The sequence below is a fragment of the Lissotriton helveticus genome, chromosome 11, assembly GCF_964261635.1.
Source record: "Lissotriton helveticus chromosome 11, aLisHel1.1, whole genome shotgun sequence".
Lineage (NCBI taxonomy): Eukaryota > Metazoa > Chordata > Amphibia > Caudata > Salamandridae > Lissotriton > Lissotriton helveticus.
The window spans coordinates 564,497,206-564,518,603 of NC_136072.1; the positions used below are offsets into that span (position 1 = coordinate 564,497,206).

A 21,398-nucleotide genomic window follows, 5' to 3' on the forward strand; every position below is an offset into this window, starting at 1 on the left:
CAGCACTGCAATTTACAAATAAAGTCTTGCTTACATCAACTTCAATTATGTGAATCATGGTGAAGAAATAACACTGTGAAAACCGATCCTGACATAGACACTGGACAGGAACAAAAAGGGAAATAAAATATGGAGCAGGTCGACACACGCTCAGTGGTACATGATGACACAGACATGCACGGCGAAACAGGAAGGCATTGATAGCCCCATGGGGCTCACAGTCACAGACTCACAAACTAAAACTGAAAGACAGGACCCTCAGGGTGATAATCACAGTTGATAGTGGAAACTTCACTACTTATGTATTAATTTTGATCTTACTAGACAAAGTCAATATCTATGTGTTATGAACATTTGGTGTATGGCTTTATTTAATAGATTCAGAAGGTGCCTTTTTTCTGGATGCTGTCCGTCACGTGCTTGAGGATGACAATCGCAAGGTAACATCAAGCTATTATACTTGTGTTAAAGCACTTTCATAATTAGCAACTCAATCTAATTAAAGTTATGCAGTTTTTGCATAGTGCAGTAGTCCTACTTACATGGACTCAGAGCTGTGGTTTGCACACCACAATCTGTTGACTTTCTCCAAGGCAAGTCTTCAGTGGAGGTGTTGGGTCATGCAACCTCCAGCCGTTACTGTCAGTTCAGTGTGTCTTGTGTTCCATTGTCACCCTGTCCAAGTGGACATATCCCAGTTTTCCTGCCCTAGTCTGTGTCAATGCATTATTTTCAGACCCGATACCAGAGGTTGCTGATCCCTAATTGTTTCATAAATGTGTGTTAAAAGAAAGTTTGTGTATGCTGTTAACATATTTGTTCTGTATTTCACATTGAGTTGATCTGTAATACCCCTCACTGAGGAGGAGAATGTTGATGATCAAATAAGGGGTTTTGAAGTTCAGAATATTAATATCTCCTCAAATCTTTAACAACCGTGGTGTAAGGTATTTCAAATGTCTCTACCAAGAATAATATTTGGGCTATGTCTCAGCGAAATCTCACCAAACGTGGATCGATAATACAGGATAATAATCAATGAGCACGTTTGAAAAGTCTGATTGTGATATAAAAGATGTATTTCATGTAGAAATTGGAATATATGTGACTTTCTTGATGCCATGTGTGTCCACAATGTGCCTGACTTCAGTGCCATGGAGAAAGCAAGTAACTCAGTATCAGAATCACCATGTTCAGCATGTTAGCAAGCACAGGACATAGGCACAAAGGAAAATCAACAAAGCTGTTTTCTTTTGATAACGAACAAAAGGCTGTATTGCCATAACTTTGTCTCTATTGGATTCTCTTTGAGAGGTGTATTGGGTTTGTCATTTTTAACCTCAGGGCACGATATAAACCAAGTTATCCTTAGATATTTTTCAGATTAAACCAGGAACATCAGAGACAGGACTCTACTAGGAATGTTAGAATCACAGAAATCAAGCATGGATGTATTCTTTGGCAGTTGAAGCAATTGTGGCCAGATTGTGCAAATATACAGCATACAGAACCATGTTAGGGATGTGAATTTTAACTCAATACTGGATACAGGAGACTGTGACTAAATACGGTCTTGAGCCAAAACGACTTCTTGAAAGTGATATGGATCAACCAAACAACAAGATGTGGGACAATGAACTCTAAGTACTGCAACCCATTTGTTATCTGCTGTCCGTGTTGGGATGTCTGCTCAATCTTACAGGTGGAGTTAGACAGCCGCCATCATTCTTCTCACAGACGACTCTAGTTTTTTTTAATTCCCTCAGCAGTGGAATCCACAGCCTATTGAATTTTCATTTGCATTTTTGTAATCAATATCAGGTCCTAAGAGCTTTTTTGTTGGTTGTAACTTACCTAGGCATATTTTGCAATGTTTTTTAAAAATCTTTTATCAAATCTCAGGCACCTATAGAAGGTGTAGCCCACCTGGAATATTTGAATATTCTCTCAATCACACTTCAGTCAGACACTCTGTAAAAACAGTTTGTTGGATCTAGAGTTGTCAGGTCACCTAGGGTAGCCTGGCCTAGGGTAAGACAGTCACTAAGTAGAGGCACATGTGTAAAGGTTGCACAACACCCAGCGGTAACTCAATGCAATTCCACTCAAAAATGACACTACACCAAACTTTGTGGAAAAATACGAGCTGTTTTATAAAAATATTTTGTTAATCTCTCTCTCTCCTTTCAGTAGTTTACAATTAAATATACTGTACAATTTTTCATCAGTTCTTTCCACATATATCCGATAACATTAGGCGAACCCAGTTCAGTAGTGTTAAATCTTTCTACATTGACTTATTCTTAGGAAGTACTTTCTTAACAGACACTTATAACACCTTCTACAGTGATAGATTGTCCACCCAAGTTGATGTTTTCTGGATACACCAAAAGAACAATTACACTTTTATACTTTACCCACTTCAGCCTACTGCTTTGGGAATATCCAGGACATAGGACCTGGGGAGATTTCCTTTTCACCCACTGTATGGCACCCTTCTCGCAATAAGTGAGTGACCCCTGGTTTTCAACTACAATGACATAAACAGCTTTGTTTTCACTTATTCATAGGTAAATACAGGATGAAGTCACAGATTCTTCTTCCCCTCCTCCTCGGTACAGAATTCCCACAATATACTTCAGCTCTCAAATTTTGGTATCCTTAGTATCTCAGTTCACTCCTCCAGCACTGTGGTGTCTCCCTGTTTTACTTAATCCTCTGAGTCTTTAACCCAGCAGGCTTTCTAAACGGTCTTCCTTCACCCTTTCAGGGCTAGTCATGAAGATAATCAGGGAATAGAGAATGTGAGGAAGCCCCAACAGTTAATCCCGATATAGGGGCCTGAAAGAACTCCTTCCCAGCTTCCTGGCTGATTCCCCAGTCACTCTTTACTCTCTCCCCTCTTTCTCCACCTTACTTGGGGATGACGCTGAAACAGATCTCCCAGCTGCTCCTCACTCGATAAACGGCCCTTCGCCCATGCGCCAGCAAGGAGATGAGACCGGACTGAGGCTGCCGGAGTTTCAGTCACCCGTGCGCACCTCGCTGCTCTCTCCTTGATCGTGCTGCGGCACAGGCGCGGGTGTGCAGTGTCCCCGCTAGGTGCCGCCTCACTCGCTCGGTTGTCCGCTACCCGCTACTGGGCCTGCGCGGAGTTGAGCGCTTCGCCGGCTCTCTCCACAAACAGCCGCACTACTGAGCCTGCGCGGAGATCACCGCTTACCTACTCAGGCTCCCAACCCAGCAATACCTTCGCCGTCACTCGTCCCCGCTTCAGAGGCTCCTCAGCAGCGCAGGGCGTTGCAACTTGTTCCGGTCTGCTCCTTTGAAATACCGGTAAGATAAGTCCACGATAGGAAATGAAGGGAGCAAGTTTCCCAGACAGCAGCTCGGAAAGTGAGGGGTCAAAGGGGCTCGGGGGGGGGGGCAACCGCCTCGGCCACGCTATCGATTCCCTCAGTAAATAAAGTCTGATGAGAGGGTTTGGTCAGGGGCAAGAGGGGGAACGTCTTCTTGAAGAGGTTGTCTATCTCTCAGACAAACTAACTGCTTCTAGTGCGTCCTCCTCCCCACACCACTGCCTCTCTCCTCCAACTCACTGGACTGCACAAAATGGCTTCCTGACCCCTGCCCTTTTATAGACTGGCCACCCAGGGTCCAGTAGGTTCCAGAAGGTTCTGGAAGGCCTTAATGTTAATCTATGGAGCACTCTAGGGAATGGCAGTTGTGACAGTTGAAAACCACCATTTTGTATATCTGGGTGAATTCTTGTCAGAAAAGGCACCTAGGCCTGAGGTGAAAAACTATGAGGGCAAAAGAGCATCTATCCCCCCAGGCCAACACCATAAAAATCTAGTGGACACAAAAAGATAGAAAGGGAATGAGGGGCAAAAAGGGGACAAAATAAATAATAAATTGGAGGGACTACCTAAAGGCAGACAGGTCTAACACGCGTCCCCCCCAGCTGAAAGTGGGGAGAGCTACCCAACCCCTTGGGAGTCCTCATCACTAAGGCGGAAATACCTGGAGAGGCCGTCTGCATTGGCGTGGTCCACTCCAGGCCGATGTTCCACCCGGAAATCCATTCCCTGTAAGGAGATGGACCATCTCAACAACTTGGGGTTTTCTCCCTTCATTTGCATCAGCCAACGAAGGGGTGGGTGGTCAGTCTGAACCAGGAAGTGCGAGCCAAACAAGTATGGCCGCAACTTCTTCAGAGCCCACACTACCGCAAAAGCTTTCCTCTCAATTGCACTCCACTTCTGTTCCCGGGGAAGCAGTCTCCTAGATAGGAAAACTACAGGCTGATCCAGACCCTCTTCATTGAGTTGCGATAACACTGCCCCAATGCCATGTTCTGATGCATCTGTCTGGACAATGAACTCCTTGGAGAAGTCGGGGGCCCTCAGGACCGGTGCTGCACACATTGCCTGCTTCAACTTTTCAAAGGCTTGCTGACAAGCCTCTGTCCAAACTACCCATCGAGGTTGTTTCTTTGATGTAAGCTCTGTGAGGGGCGCTACAATAGTGCCATACCCCTTCACAAAGCGACTGTAGTAACCTGTGAGGCCCAGGAAAGCTCGGACCTCAGTCTGGGTCTTGGGGGGTTCCCAGGCCATGATTACCTCAATCTTTGCCTGGAGGGGTTGCACTGTTCCCCTACCAACCAAGTGTCCAAGGTACACAACCGACCCCTGCCCAAGCTGACATTTGCTGGCTTTGATTGTCAAGCCAGCTTGTTTCAGGGTCTGGAGAACTGCTTGCAAATGTTGCAAATGGTCCTCCCAACTGCTGCTGAAGACAGCAATGTCATCCAGGTAGGCAGCGGAGAAACCCTCCATTCCGGAGAGGACCTGGTTCACCAGCCGCTGAAATGTAGCAGGGGCATTCTTGAGCCTAAAGGGCATCACACAAAATTGGAAGTGTCCCTCAGGCGTGGAGAAGGCTGACCTTTCCTTTGCTCCATCTGTCAAGGAGATCTGCCAGTACCCTGAAGTGAGGTCAAATGTACTGAGATATTGGGCAGCTCCTAGCCGGTCAATTAATTCATCCGCCCTAGGGATTGGACGAGCATCAGTTTTGGTAACTGAGTTCAGTCCCCGGTAATCCACACAGAACCTCAGTTCTGGAGTGGTGCCTGGTGGAGCGGCTTTTGGCACTAGAACCACGGGACTGGACCAGGGGCTGCTGGAAGGTTCTATGACTCCTAGCTCCAGCATCTTGGTAACCTCTCCATGGATGCTAGCCTTCACCTTGTTGGACAGCCGGTAGGTCTTTGACTTCACTGGTGGGCTGTCCCCTGTGTCCACATCATGGGTACACAGGTGAGTCCTTCCCGGGACAAGGGAGAACAACGTAGAGTACTGCTCCAGTATCTGGCGGCAGTCCTCCCGCTATTCAGGAGTTAGGGTTGGAGAGAGAATCACTCCCTCCACCGACCCATCCGTTTCCTGAGTCGAGAACAAGTCTGGGAGAGGTTCGCTTTCCGCTTCCTCTCCTCCATCAGTCACCATCATTAAGATGACCTCGGGCCTCTCATGGTGGGGTTTGAGTCGATTAGCATGTAGCACCCGTAGGGGCTGTCGAGGGGTCTTAAGGTCCACCAGGTAGGTGGCCTTACCCTTCTTTTCTAACACCTCAAAGGGGCCTGTCCAGCGATCCTGGAGGGCACTTAGCTCTCCAGGCTCCATCACCCACACTTTCTGGCCAGGCTCCAACTCCACCGGGTGAGTGTTGTGGTCATACCACTCCTTCATTACTGCCTGACTGGCCTCCAAGTTGTCAGAAGCTTGCTTCCACAACTTCGCCATTTGGCTCCTGAAGGCCAGCATGTAGCTCACCACATCCTGGGGGGGTTTCCTGGGAGACTTTTCCCATCCATCCTTCACCAGGCTGAGAGGACCGCGTACAGGGTGCCCATACAGAAGCTCAAAGGGGCTGAAGCCCACTCCCTTCTGTGGCACTTCCCTGTAGGAGAATAGCAAACAGGGTAGGAGGACGTCCCATTTCCTCCGCAGGCTTTCAGGCAGACTTCTGATCATGCCCTTCAAGGTCTTGTTGAACCTTTCTACCAGTCCATTGGACTGGGGGTGATAGGGAGTGGTGAACCGGTAGGTCACTCCACACTCCTTCTACATTGCCCGCATGTACGCTGACATAAAGTTGGTCCCCCTGTCGGACACAACTTCCTTGGGGAATCCCACTCGGGTAAAGATCCCCATCAGGGCCCTAGCCACCACAGGTGCAGTGACAGTCCTCAGAGGAATTGCCTCTGGGTACCGTGTGGCATGATCCACCAGAACCAGGATGAACCTGTGACCAGCTGTTGTTGGTGGATCCAATGGCCCTACAATGTCGATGCCCACCCTTTCAAAGGGGGTGCTAACGACAGGAAGTGGTTCCAGGGGATCTTTCAGCTTCACCCCTGTTTTCCCACTGGCTTGGCAGGTTACACACGTCCGACAGTAGGTGTTAGACGCCACTTTCATCTGAGGCCAGTAAAAGTGGGGGACAAGCCGAGCAAAGGTCTTGTCCTGACCTAAGTGTCCTGCCAAGGGAATTTCATGAGCCAATTCCAGCAGAAAGGCTCGGTACCGTTGCGGGACTACCAAGGCCCTTGATGAACCAGGTAAGGGTACCTTGGGTTCACTGTAGAGGAGTCCATCCTCCCCGTAAATGTGGTAGTGTCCCGCAACGTCCCCTGCTGCCTGGGCTTCAGCCTGTCGCCTCAGTCCCTCAAGGGTAGGGCACTCCTTCTGGCCCTTACAGAACTCTTCTCTGGTAGGCCCTCCCTCCACATGCCACTCAGCAGGGATGGGCAGGTCCTCCAGAGAAACTACTCCCCCCTCCACGGACTCCTGGTCCACCACCGCAGGTGGCCGATCTGTCACATGGGATGTGGAAGCCGAAGCAGGCTTCTCCTGTCTTTGGGTCTGTCCCTTTTTGGCAGCGGGTTGGACCATTGTTCCAGGCTCCAACCCAGGCGAACTCCCTCTCCGGGCAGTCGCAGACCTTGTGCTTACACAGGCCCAGTCAGGTGTACCTAGCATCTCTGAATGCGTCCGGTATTCCACCTCTCTCCAATCATTGTGCTCCATGTCATTCCCCAACAGACAATCAACTGGCACGGCAGGGCTTACGGCAACTCGAAGTGAACCTGCAACCCCTTCCCACTCAAAGGGAACCTCGGCCACGGGGTAGTGGCCCATTCTGCCGTCAGCCATCGCGGCGGGGTGGAGTACATTGGGAATCACCTGCTCTGGAGACACCAGATGACTTCTCACCATAGTCATACTGGCTCCTGTATCTCTCAGAGCCTCCCCTCTCTGGCCATTGATGGTGATCCACTGCCCATACTTGGTAGTATTTGGGGGCACCTGGATCTTAGGAACCATCTCCCGTTCTCCCAGGGACACTAAGGTGACACCCGCCCACTCACCCCCCTTATCTAAGGGCAACTCCTCCCCGAGCGCTACACTAGCTACTCCCGGGTCTTTTCCTCCGGTGGGAGGGGGTGGTCTCTTTGGGCATCGGACATCTCCCTTATAATGTCCAACACCACCACACTCAAAACAGTGGACAACCCTTGGCTGCTGGCTTTGGCCAGGATGAGGGCTTCTGGGCGGGTTAGCCTTAGGGATGAAACCTGTTCCCTTTCCCTGGAAACTGTTTTGGGGACCTTTAGAGAACTCCCGTTTTTTATCTCCCCCCTCCTTCTTCTGGGGGGCGCCCTGTCCGGCCTTTTGGGAATCCCCTCCAATCCCCTTTGAGGACACCCGGGTACTTCCCCAGATGTCCGCCTCCTCTGCAAGCTTCCGGGGGTTGGTCAGCTTGCTGTCCACCAGGTGTTGGCGCAGCTCGGGAAAACATTTCTCGAGTAGATGCTCTTTAAGAAAAAGATCATACAACCCCTCATAATCCTTCACCTCACTGCCCTGTACCCAGCCCTCCAATGTCTTCCTTGCATAATCCAGGAAATCCACCCAGTTCTGGGTGCTTAACTTGTGGCTCCCCCTGAACTTTTGGCGATACTTTTCCGGGGTTAGCCCAAACTTTCTAATGAACGCTAACTTCATAGTGGGGTAGTTGGTCTGCTCCTTTGGTTCTAAGGCTAACAAGGTGTCCCGACCAGTAGGAGGCATGTACTTGTACAACCCACCCCCCCAGTGTTTCTCCTGGATCCCATGGGCTCTTAAGGAGACCTCATAGGCAGCCAGCCACTTGGCTATGTCATCCCCCTGACTATAGCTGGCAACTATATCCTTAGGCAGGTAGGGCCTGGACTCCCTGGTTGGTTCTCTGATTTCGCTGCCACCATTTGGAAAGTTGGCGAGTCCTAACTGTAGAGCCTTGAGTTCTAGCTCTTTTAGTCTAAGCTCATGAGTCATCCTCTGTTCCTCCCTCCCCTGTTCTAACCTGGCTAACTCCCACTTCAGCTTCCTTTTTTCCCTCCTGTCTGTTAGTTCAGCTTCGGTCAAGCTTCCTCCAGGGACACTACTGCCCCCCCTTGAGTAGGTCATTGGTCCTGGAAGTAGGTTTCCCATCTCAGGATGGAATAATCCCTCTACCTCTATGACCGTGTCCCGGTCTGTCCCCTCATCCTCCTCCTTCCCTTCTCTGCGCGCTTCCACCCAAGCCCTCAAACTGGTCTGGAGTTCCCCCTTCTTCGCACCACGCTTAAAGAACACTCCCATTTGTTGACAGAAGTCTTTTAGCTGGGCCACAGAATAAGTGTTCAGTTCTTCCAGTGCAAATTCCATTTTGCTAAAGGCAATTCAAGGTCAAGCACACGAAAAGAATAGAGTTACAAGGGCAACCTGAAGCTACCTCCACCCCACCACCAGGAATAAATTTGGAAAAAGCAAAAGTAAAAAAATTAGGAAGTCCGCCAGGTGAAAACTCCAGGTGTAGGTTAGTGGATTACACTTAGTTACTGCAGAGTAGTTGCAACCACAGTTCTCATCCCACCGCTGGACACCAATATGTTGGACCTACAGTTGTCAGGTCACCTAGGGTAGCCTGGCCTAAGGTAAGACAGTCACTTAGTAGAGGCACATGTGTAAAGGTTGCACAACACCCAGCGGTAACTCAATGCAATTCCACTCAAAAATGACACTACACCAAACTTTGTGGAAAAATACGAGCTGTTTTATAAAAATATTTTGTTAATCTCTCTCTCCTTTCAGTAGTTTACAATTAAATATACTGTACAATTTTTCATCAGTTCTTTCCACATATATCCGATAACATTAGGAGAACCCAGTTCAGTAGTGTTAAATCTTTCTACATTGACTTATTCTTAGGAAGTACTTTCTTAACAGACACTTATAACACCTTCTACAGTGATAGATTGTCCACCCAAGTTGATGTTTTCTGGATACACCAAAAGAACAATTACACTTTTATACTTTACCCACTTCAGCCTACTGCTTTGGGAATATCCAGGACATAGGACCTGGGGAGATTTCCTTTTCACCCACTGTATGGCACCCTTCTTGCAATAAGCGAGTGACCCCTGGTTTTCAACTACAATGACATAAACAGCTTTGTTTTCACTTATTCATAGGTAAATACAGGATGAAGTCACAGATTCTTCTTCCCCTCCTCCTCGGTACAGAATTCCCACAATATACTTCAGCTCTCAAATTTTGGTATCCTTAGTATCTCAGTTCACTCCTCCAGCACTGTGGTGTCTCCCTGTTTTACTTAATCCTCTGAGTCTTTAACCCAGCAGGCTTTCTAAACGGTCTTCCTTCACCCTTTCAGGGCTAGTCATGAAGATAATCAGGGAATAGAGAATGTGAGGAAGCCCCAACAGTTAATCCCGATATAGGGGCCTGAAAGAACTCCTTCCCAGCTTCCTGGCTGATTCCCCAGTCACTCTTTACTCTCTCCCCTCTTTCTCCACCTTACTTGGGGATGACGCTGAAACAGATCTCCCAGCTGCTCCTCACTCGATAAACGGCCCTTCGCCCATGCGCCAGCAAGGAGATGAGACCGGACTGAGGCTGCCGGAGTTTCAGTCACCCGTGCGCACCTCGCTGCTCTCTCCTTGATCGTGCTGCGGCACAGGCGCGGGTGTGTAGTGTCCCCGCTAGGTGCCGCCTCACTCGCTCGGTTGTCCGCTACCCGCTACTGGGCCTGCGCGGAGTTGAGCGCTTCGCCGGCTCTCTCCACAAACAGCCGCACTACTGAGCCTGCGCGGAGATCAGCGCTTACCTACTCAGGCTCCCAACCCAGCAATACCTTCGCCGTCACTCGTCCCCGCTTCAGAGGCTCCTCAGCAGCGCAGGGCGTTGCAACTTGTTCCGGTCTGCTCCTTTGAAATGTAAATGTAAATGTAAATGTATGAAACTTATATAGCGCAGGACTTACCCTGGGGCATCTCCGCGCTTGCTTAGGGAACCCGTCCTGGTATTCCCCTGTGAGAAACCCCGACAGGGTATCCACAAGGTGAAAGCCAGGCATCCCGCCGCAAGGGGCCGATGTGATACCGGTAAGATAAGTCCACGATAGGAAATGAAGGGAGCAAGTTTCCCAGACAGCAGCTCGGAAAGTGAGGGGTCAAAGGGGCTCAGGGGGGGGGCAACCGCCTCGGCCACGCTATCGATTCCCTCAGTAAATAAAGTCTGATGAGAGGGTTTGGTCAGGGGCAATAGGGGGAACGTCTTCTGGAAGAGGTTGTCTATCTCTCAGACAAACTAACTGCTTCTAGTGCGTCCTCCTCCCCACACCACTGCCTCTCTCCTCCAACTCACTGGACTGCACAAAATGGCTTCCTGACCCCTGCCCTTTTATAGACTGGCCACCCAGGGTCCAGTAGGGTCCAGAAGGTTCTGGAAGGCCTTAATGTTAATCTATGGGGCACTCTAGGGAATTACAATTAAGGATTGGGCGGATGCACAGCTTTTTTTAAATGTGATAAAAGTTCCTTTTAAATTGCACGGTTACTGGTTAGTTTTTGTAGGTGCTCCACAAGGTGGCGCCAGGAGTCCAATGGCGTCGAATGAGTAAACGCTATAATGTGAACCTAGAGGATCTCTAGGGTCATCCCTTTGTTGGGCACACTGTAAGATTATCTTTCTAGAAAGAAAAGATTTCCATTCTGTTGGCTCGTTATTTGTCAACAAAAGCTTTTTTAATTGGTTATTTTCATGTTTAGTTATTTTTTCTTCATCTTTTCACCACTTGACATATTCGAAATACAGGCAATGTCATTCAACAATATGATATCCAATGCATTTCGGGCATTATGAGGTCATGCCCTTCATCAGGGAAATGGACACTGTGAAAACGAAAATGAGGTAACATTTACTACATTCAAAAAACATAAGCGAGTTACATCTCCATTATAAAGGTGCAACGCAAAATAGTGCAGACAAGTCAAACATGCAGTGTAATCACGTGAAGTTGGTGTACGGGCAAGGGGTTTTATATGTGTGCAGGGGTAAAACGGTTACTTACATGCCTTTCTTCATGTAAGTGTCGAATCTAAAAGAATAGGGAGGGTGCTTGTTAGGTTATGGCCTGAAGATAAAACAATTGCGGAGCGTGTTCTCGCGAGTCAGAGAGACCGCGTCTTTCTCATCAAAACTAACCTGGTGCAAGGGTACATCCAGTTTACTGTTCGTTGTTCGTCTCGCCGTAGCGGTTCAACATAGCGACGGCTGCCAATGGGTCAGTCCGCGCTTTCCTTATTTTGAAAAACAAGGCGGTCATGTGGGGTATCACGTGTTACTGGCCAGTGAAAAAAGACTATCGCGTATAGCTCTCAGGTCAGGCACTTGTGTGTCCAATTTTGTGCCAATCGAGTTTGGCATTCACCGGGGAAAAAACGTAGCCGTGATGTTTATAATGCATAGTCAAAAAGAATAATAAAACTGTTGAAAAATATATAAAGAATAAAAAACTATCGAATAAACGTTCATAGGAGCCCCGAACTTATGGAGTCCTGGTTCCAAGGTCAACATGTTAAGTGTTTGTGCTAAAGGGGATGGCTGGGATTGGTGATATCGAAAGGGATATGTGTGTACATGTGTCAGATGTAATGGAACTTACAACAGTATACACAAGCAGCAATCTGCAGAGCAAAAGTTTTAAAGATAACACGCAAATTCGATTTGTTCATTAAGGCCCATTGGTTTCTGGGTAAACAATTTATAAATCCAGTAATTCTCTCTTCTGAGTAGAAATTTTGTATTGTCTCTGCCTTCTATTTTTTGGACAATCTCAAGAATGGTGTATTTGATTTGGGAAGCATTGTGTTGCGCTTCTACAAAATGTGCTGATAGCGCTGATTTGGTGTTCTTCAAACGGATGTTAGATTTGTGCTCAATTAAGCGTGTCTTGATCCGTCGCTCCGTTTTGCCCACGTACATTTTCCCACATGGGCATCTAATTCCATATATCAGGTTAGACGATTCACAGGTACCATTTACTTTCAATTTGATGGGGTAACCCTGTGTGGGATGACATATTTTGTTGCCTCTGATAATGCTGTTACAACTACCACAATTATAACAAGGTTTAGTTCCAGAGTATGTGGTGATGTTCGGAAGTTTATTCCGGAGGATTTCCCCCAAATTCTTAGCTCTAGTAAATGCAAAGATAGGTGTGGAGCTGAAAGATTGTTTAAAGTCCGGTTCCATGTTCAGGATCGACCAGTGTTTCAGTATGGATTGTTTGTATTTTTTGCTAGCGGTCGAATATTTAGAGACAGCTACAATGCGTGTTTGCTCAGATTTTTCTTTCGAAGTTAGAAGTTTGGATCTGTCCATATTCTCAATTCTGTTTCTACTTTCTTCCACTAGAGTTGGTGGGTATCCTCTCGAGGTGAATTTTTTGGTCATTTGTTCAAGTCTGATTTTCAGTGTTTGTTCGTCCGAACTGATTCGTTTGACCCTGGCCATTTGTGAGAATGGTAAGTTCTTGATTAGGTTTGGCTCATGGAAACTTGTGTATAGGAGCATGTTATTTCTATCAGTTGGTTTTGTGTATAGATCTGTTTTGAATCCTTCCGGGGAAATTGTGATATTGACATCTAGAAAATTAACCTCAGTGTCTGATATGTCCCATGTTAATTGAATCCTTTCATCGATGTCATTGAATGCCTTCAATTGAGTGTTTAGAGCTTCCTTGGTGTTGGTCCAAATGAGAAAGAGGTCATCTATGTACCTTACTATCATTTTGAGATTATCTGTCCATTCTGGTTTAGACAAAATATGTTGTTGTTCATACCATTGCATGAATATATTTGCATATACGGGTGCCGCCGAATTGCCCATTGCCATGCCCGTTAACTGCTGGTACCACGTTTGATCAACTTTGAAGTAGCTATGGTAGAGAATGAATTGCATCAAACATAGATCTTCAAACATTTCTCATGGAATTGATGCAATTCATTCTCTACCATAGCTACTTCAAAGTTGATCAAACGTGGCAATTCGGCGGCACCCGTATATGCAAATATATTCATGCAATGGTATGAACAACAACATATTTTGTCTAAACCAGAATGGACAGATAATCTCAAAATGATAGTAAGGTACATAGATGACCTCTTTCTCATTTGGACCAACACCAAGGAAGCTCTAAACACTCAATTGAAGGCATTCAATGACATCGATGAAAGGATTCAATTAACATGGGACATATCAGACACTGAGGTTAATTTTCTAGATGTCAATATCACAATTTCCCCGGAAGGATTCAAAACAGATCTATACACAAAACCAACTGATAGAAATAACATGCTCCTATACACAAGTTTCCATGAGCCAAACCTAATCAAGAACTTACCATTCTCACAAATGGCCAGGGTCAAACGAATCAGTTCGGACGAACAAACACTGAAAATCAGACTTGAACAAATGACCAAAAAATTCACCTCGAGAGGATACCCACCAACTCTAGTGGAAGAAAGTAGAAACAGAATTGAGAATATGGACAGATCCAAACTTCTAACTTCGAAAGAAAAATCTGAGCAAACACGGATTGTAGCTGTCTCTAAATATTCGACCGCTAGCAAAAAATACAAACAATCCATACTGAAACACTGGTCGATCCTGAACATGGAACCGGACTTTAAACAATCTTTCAGCTCCACACCTATCTTTGCATTTACTAGAGCTAAGAATTTGGGGGAAATCCTCCGGAATAAACTTCCGAACATCACCACATACTCTGGAACTAAACCTTGTTATAATTGTGGTAGTTGTAACAGCATTATCAGAGGCAACGAAATATGTCATCCCACACAGGGTTACCCCATCAAATTGAAAGTAAATGGTACCTGTGAATCGTCTAACCTGATATATGGAATTAGATGCCCATGTGGGAAAATGTACGTGGGCAAAACGGAGCGACGGATCAAGACACGCTTAATTGAGCACAAATCTAACATCCGTTTGAAGAACACCAAATCAGCGCTATCAGCACATTTTGTAGAAGCGCAACACAATGCTTCCCAAATCAAATACACCATTCTTGAGATTGTCCAAAAAATAGAAGGCAGAGACAATACAAAATTTCTACTCAGAAGAGAGAATTACTGGATTTATAAATTGTTTACCCAGAAACCAATGGGCCTTAATGAACGAATCGAATTTGCGTGTTATCTTTAAAACTTTTGCTCTGCAGATTGCTGCTTGTGTATACTGTTGTAAGTTCCATTACATCTGACACATGTACACACATATCCCTTTCGATATCACCAATCCCAGCCATCCCCTTTAGCACAAACACTTAACATGTTGACCTTGGAACCAGGACTCCATAAGTTCGGGGCTCCTATGAACGTTTATTCGATAGTTTTTTATTCTTTATATATTTTTCAACAGTTTTATTATTCTTTTTGACTATGCATTATAAACATCACGGCTACGTTTTTTCCCCGGTGAATGCCAAACTCGATTGGCACAAAATTGGACACACAAGTGCCTGACCTGAGAGCTATACGCGATAGTCTTTTTTCACTGGCCAGTAACACGTGATACCCCACATGACCGCCTTGTTTTTCAAAATAAGGAAAGCGCGGACTGACCCATTGGCAGCCGTCGCTATGTTGAACCGCTACGGCGAGACGAACAACGAACAGTAAACTGGATGTACCCTTGCACCAGGTTAGTTTTGATGAGAAAGACGCGGTCTCTCTGACTCGCGAGAACACGCTCCGCAATTGTTTTATCTTCAGGCCATAACCTAACAAGCACCCTCCCTATTCTTTTAGATTCGACACTTACATGAAGAAAGGCATGTAAGTAACCGTTTTACCCCTGCACACATATAAAACCCCTTGCCCGTACACCAACTTCACGTGATTACACTGCATGTTTGACTTGTCTGCACTATTTTGCGTTGCACTCTAGGGAATGGCAGTTGTGACAGTTGAAAACCACCATTTTGTATATCTGGGTGAATTCTTGTCAGAAAAGGCACCTAGGCCTGAGGTGAAAAACTATGAGGGCAAAAGAGCATCTATCCCCCCAGGCCAACACCATAAAAATCTAGTGGACACAAAAAGATAGAAAGGGAATGAGGGGCAAAAAGGGGACAAAATAAATAATAAATTGGAGGGACTACCTAAAGGCAGACAGGTCTAACACGGTTTAATTAAATTGACTCTAGTTTCATTTTTAGAGTGTCATAATAGCCCTTTTTGCAACATACTTTAAAAGGTTGTATCCAGGTACTGGCTTTCCACACATAAAAATGTATATCTGTCTACTCTGTGGACAAAAGGAAGGCGAGAATGCATGGTTTTCTCACACTCCCTTGATACTTTCTCACTGGAATGTGTGATTTGCTCCTATTCATACACCAAAAGGGTTTCTCACTAACCATGCTTACATTTTTTCTTAATTACAGGTTATTCTTGCCACTTTAAGTTTAATGTCCAGTTTAACAGCCAAAGGTTTTTATGATGTGAACGGAAGAGCTGTGATGGATTATGTGCTAAAAAAAACCAGCCTCCTTATCAACGAGCAGGTAAGTGGCAGATGTACATATTTGGGTAGGTGAATGTGTTAGGGAACAGCAACAGTAGTCAGCATACAAGAAATAAGTGGACCTTTTAGCCCCCTTGTGCCCCAATGTAGTTACTTTGCCATATAATATACATCGCCAGTGTCACATATTTGTCCCTGGTGGTGGAATTTAGACCTCATGTCCCTCTCGTTAGTTCCCATAGTCTCACCTTGACATTCTATGTTCTTCATTTGAGCTTGATGTTCCCTACTTCCACTCCAGTGCGTCTTTCTCCCTCCATCACTTTTATGGGTGTCCCTTATCCATTTGTCTGCTTACATTTGCACCTGAAATTCAGCAGCTGCCCATCAGTGCCAACACTGTACATGCCTTTTCTTCATGTCTTGTTATTCCAGGGTGCCCATGATGTGAACCAAACTCCTCAAGTGAATTTACTTATAGCTTTCACTTCAAGAGTCATTCTTCCAGTACACCCAATCTATGGTTTTTCCATTATTGTGAAAAGTTTAACCTAGTGGACCCTTACTATTGTGGGGTCTGAGTTAGTGATGTCAAATGCAAGTGGATTCATTGTCCCGAAGTTCAACTATTGCAGCTGGTTTGATTCGTACTGTGGCACTTCTGGCAATTTGATAACTTTTATCCTGCTCTTATGTTATGCAAAATCGTCCACTGTTGTGAACAACGAGTTTCAGAAAGTGGTCTGATAATATCCTTTAGTTATTCTCTTTCTCCTTCATTGCCCTCCTCTTCCACAGCCTCATGTATGATTTTGTATTGGGCACTTCTTCTGTTTCTTCTCTTTTCTTGGACCATCTCAAGTCCCTTGGGCACTTACACTTTGATCCTATCTCTAGTAGCTGGAGGAAACACCTGTCATCTGACTAGGGGCCAGGAATGGGTGTTGGATCAATGCTCTTCACCGGTGCTTGTGGGGCTGCAGGTGATATGTGGCAGCATGGGCAATGGCAGGTGGCATGGTGTCTGAAAACTGCAGTATTCTTGACTTTATCAGTGTCTCTGGGAGATTAGGCCACAGTGGCTTATGGTATCACCAATTCCTCCATAACAGCAGAGGTGCCATGACCTTCTTGATCACTTTGAACCAGGTAGGACTTCCTCAAGCTTGGCCAATGCATCCATGTTACAGAGTAGTTGTACCAAGATGCACAACTCAAGTCCATGCTCAGTAATATGTGTGGGGATTGGGCACCACTGATGACGTCAGTTATCCATCTCCTTGGGGCCTGACCATAATCCAGAGTGTCTGCAGTCCAAGCTTAGTCTTACTCTTGGGTTCCCATTAAGCTCAACTAATAGACGAGCCAGACACTGTCCGTAGTTTTTTTTACCACAGGCCAGAGGCATCATGCCAGGAACAATTCAGATGCCTGTCCTTATGTTGCATCGCATTGTGACAATGGTGCTTGAATACCTAGATCCCATCTTAGTAACCAGATGCACACGTTGACTGGCATGAGTGCAAAGAAATAAGATGCTCAGACACTGTGAGAATGGGACTCGCTCCATACACGTCTCAACAGCAGTGCTACCATGCAGTACATGGGCCTACCACACAATCCAGCCTATGTGAGACAACTGGCCCTGAGACTTTGCCGGGGCTAACTGGAAAATTTCTTGGGTGATTGGGCAAGGCACATGGGCATTCAGCGAATGCACTTATAAGCTGTGTTTTTCACTGATAATACATTATCTAGTGGGCTCCTATCTGTTACATACCCAGCTTTATCGTTGAAATGCCTAACAGGGCAAACTACCAAATCCTACACAAAGTAGCACAAACATACTTCAAATCAATATTTCATATCAACACTGCCTCCCAAAAATGCAGTTCCCGGTTTTGTCTTATTGAGTGTAAGAAGTACCATAATGTAGCACATACTTCCCCATCAAGCAGCAAGGCGAGGGCTCATGGGGCATCACAATCTTTGTAGTGAGCAAGAGAGACTACCTTGTGGTGCCAGAGGTGCAATGTCTCAGATGTAGTGCACAGTGCATCAGAACCTTACATATTATAAGTGAGTGCACCAGTATTTTGACTGTATATGAATGCTATACACTTCTCCGCCAAATGACCATATACTTTTATTCTCTGTAGAGCGGAGCATGGGTGCATAACCTCATTTATACAATTTACATGTTTGCGGCTAGTGGTTTTAATTTCACGTTTGAAATTAAGCCAAGAGGTTCTCTCTGTGCTTACAACCTTGATTTGAAAATTGTGATGTTTTCACTCTCAAATCTCTTGAACCTCCATGAGGAGAGAAAACACAGTGAAAATAATATGAAAATATATGTTACTTTACTTCTCTTGCTTTTCCACATTTTCACAGGGCACTAGTCACATGGATCCTGAATCTGATGTTGAAGAAGAGACCATCCACATCCAAATCTCTCAGCTCCTCATTAAAATTGCATTACGCCATAAAAATACTGACGAGGTAAATGAGAAGGATGTGAAATAGGGTGGGTCAATAAACTAGAAGTGTACAAAATATAAATTGCAGAATGTCCAAAGACTCCTCAATTCCCAGGTTATCTTCATTATACTCTAACTCACATAATAGCATGTTTTAGCAAAGTTCTCTCTGCTGCAGGTTTGTATGTGGGAAATATGCACATGGTGATATGAACCATGAATGCATGTTTAAAATGAATTCCTTTTCCACCCAGGACGCTACCATGATTTGCCTTCGGGAAAGCACTGGCTTTTGGAATAGTATTTACTATTCCAACTCCAATCTGTGCAACTGTAGGGAAAGAGTTGGACTTAAAGTACAACATTAGTCCAACAACGCTTTCCTTCAGGGAAGTGGTTGTATTGGCTTGCTTGATAAAGGAATGCATTGAAAAGACACATTAGGGCACGTACAGCAATTACGAGTCTTGCAGGGCAATGTGTTGGTATCTTAAATACCTTAAAAACATCTTGTCTTTCTGCCAGAAGCTGCCAGAAAGACAGTGGTCCAGTCTTTAATCATGTTGAGACTGTATTACTGCATTGTTCTGTATCTCGGAGTGTCACAGACATGATGAAGAAGACGACAGTGGGTGCAGAATATGGCAGCTTGGCTGCTATTTCATCTGCCTAGATACTCACCATCAGCCCCAGCTCTACCAATGCTGCTCTGGCTTCCGTTAAGGCATTGGGTATATTTCAAAACCATGTGTAATTGTCACAAGATTCTCAATCATAAAGGCCCTAAATATCTTCACCTCTGATCACACCTTACCTTCCTAAAAGAAATCTGAGATCAGCTGATGCCTCTCTTGCATCTATCCCCAGAATCAAAAGTGCTCACATTGGAGGCCATTCCCTCAACTACTTGGCAGGCAAGATGTGGAACTCCCTACCACTTTGGCTTAGGCAAGAAAAATCTGAAATACAATATTGCAAGAATTTAAAAACATGTTTTTTCATGCTAACTTAGATTAGGGGAATTCATATTCTTACTCTGTATAATAGGACTGATACCCCAGTGCTGGGACACGCAGCTGACGCAGCTATGTGCTTTATAACTCTCATTATTATTATTATTATTAGTGGTTTGGACCAAGTTGTTAAGGCACAGCGTGATTTGAGACGCGATGTAAAGTCTGTTTCCTCTGCTGCAGGGATAGAGGTCTGCTGTCCCATACAGTCCTCATTCCCAGCATTTCCGGCATTCATAGAAGATTGTCAAATCCTACCTCATTTTTTTTAATGAGGCAGGAGATTTTCCAAATTATTCTAAATAGCCACTTAGAAACGAGATTGAATGGCACATCAGTCACATTGCAAAACATAGCTACTCAATCTGCATCTCCTATCTGAACACCGCCTAGATGTAACTTTGCCATCATGTACCAATACCCCTGGGCAGCAAATGCTCCCTGAAATAACCCCCCACCCCCTTTTAACCCAATGGATAAAGCCACTTAGTCTTTGTCCACAGCTGCGCTGACGAGCGCTTACATTTCAACATGAGCGTGCAGCATTAACGCGGCTGTTCAAACCCCTTTCCCTCTTCTGTCACTGCTCCTAATGTAACTTTATTGGGCTCAGCCGTCTGAGGCTGCGAAGGCTTGGCATCCCACGTGGGCCTGAGTTGCTCTAGCAACCGGGACACACGTGACGACGCCCCGCCCCCTGCCGACAAACGCGGAAGTGTACTTCAGTTTCGCGACGGAGCCCGTGATTCACTCCAACGGGGCTCCCGACCGATCTGCTGCTAGGCTAATCTGCCGCACTTCCTCACGCCACAAGTAAGTCCTTTGACTACCCGACCCTGCCAATCCAGGTTCGACGGAACCGCGCATACCCTTACACCTTCTCACCGCTTCCTCCTAGATGGTGGCTGTGCGTTAATGCAGGGACGGGGACGCTCATGAAGCCCAGAATTTGAGTGCTTCGAGTAAGAGTGATTTTCCTTGTTTGCGCATGTGTATGTATGTTTGTGCTGCCCACCATGGAATGTATGTGTTGCGAGTGTGTGTTTTTAAACCGCATTTTGTAATCATTTGCACTTGATATTTAGCCACGTGGCATTATTTACTACTTGCTACGGCACGCTCCAATCTTGGGCATAGACACCCATTCTTTCATTGCACGTGGGATTTTACCGATTTATGCTTTTTGCACGCACTGTATCAGCGGCGATTCAAGTTTACCAGTTCACGAACTGCACAGATTCAAATGAGTTGTAATAATCCTGATTTCAGTAAACGCCTGTTTCACGACAGCACTTATACCTGCGTTACTAACGGTTGCTTCAGTTCCGTTTACGGGCTTGACTTCTCACATGGTGCACCATGACTCACCTTCCATGTATGTTTGTACATGAGTACGTCTCCCCTACCCCACCCCCTTTTCTGTTTTATTTCCACAGGTTTCTTCCAAACATCACGGAGAAGAACATGTTTTTATTGAAATTACCTATTTGTGATTTCACAACAGACAGTAGGCGAGGGCAGGATACACCTTAGCGTGTGTAGACCACCCAGCCTACATTACACTGGTCCTGAAGAAAACCTCTATAGTCACATGAAGGTTGAAACATGTAGACCTAATTTTTTTTTAAATCACCACCATTTTACTTCTTCTGACACCGCAGCCTGCCTAATTAGGCAAAGGTGCCACACGTAATTATCCTTTATCTGTTGTCCAATCACTCCAGAATAAAGTCTTTGAGTGAGTAGCGTTGTGACAACTTTTAACCACACTTATATCAATCCTTATCACATATAAAAAATAACCAGCTCCACTGTAATCAGGTGTCGAAGCACACCCGGATGACATTCGGCTGTCCGGGTGGGACCCCTATGATGAAGCATGTCACCAACTAGGTTGTTGAGTGAGGGGTCTTCTAAGGACAAAGGATTGTCCCAGATTGGGTTGCAGGGCTTGCACCTCA

General features: G+C 45.7%; 1 protein-coding gene and 1 long non-coding RNA gene across 2 annotated transcripts in view; one reads left to right on the plus strand and one right to left on the minus strand.

Annotated features, from left to right (window-relative positions):
* The first annotated feature begins 123 nt into the window (after nucleotides 1-123).
* The window catches only part of LOC144790692 (maestro heat-like repeat-containing protein family member 2A), a 65,618-nt gene continuing 44,343 nt past the window's right edge, over nucleotides 124-21,398 (plus strand). The window contains exons 1-3 of the mRNA XM_078665415.1: nucleotides 124-440; nucleotides 15,865-15,984; nucleotides 18,339-18,446. Coding sequence (XP_078521541.1) covers nucleotides 15,889-15,984; nucleotides 18,339-18,446 — 204 coding nt within the window. The 5' untranslated portion in view covers nucleotides 124-440; nucleotides 15,865-15,888. The remainder of the gene's footprint in view (nucleotides 441-15,864; nucleotides 15,985-18,338; nucleotides 18,447-21,398) is intronic.
* Nucleotides 11,138-11,669, minus strand: LOC144790974 (uncharacterized). Its single transcript, XR_013602263.1, has 3 exons — nucleotides 11,598-11,669; nucleotides 11,464-11,490; nucleotides 11,138-11,284 (listed from the first exon to the last, which is right to left on the minus strand). It is a non-coding gene; the product is annotated as an uncharacterized LOC144790974 (long non-coding RNA).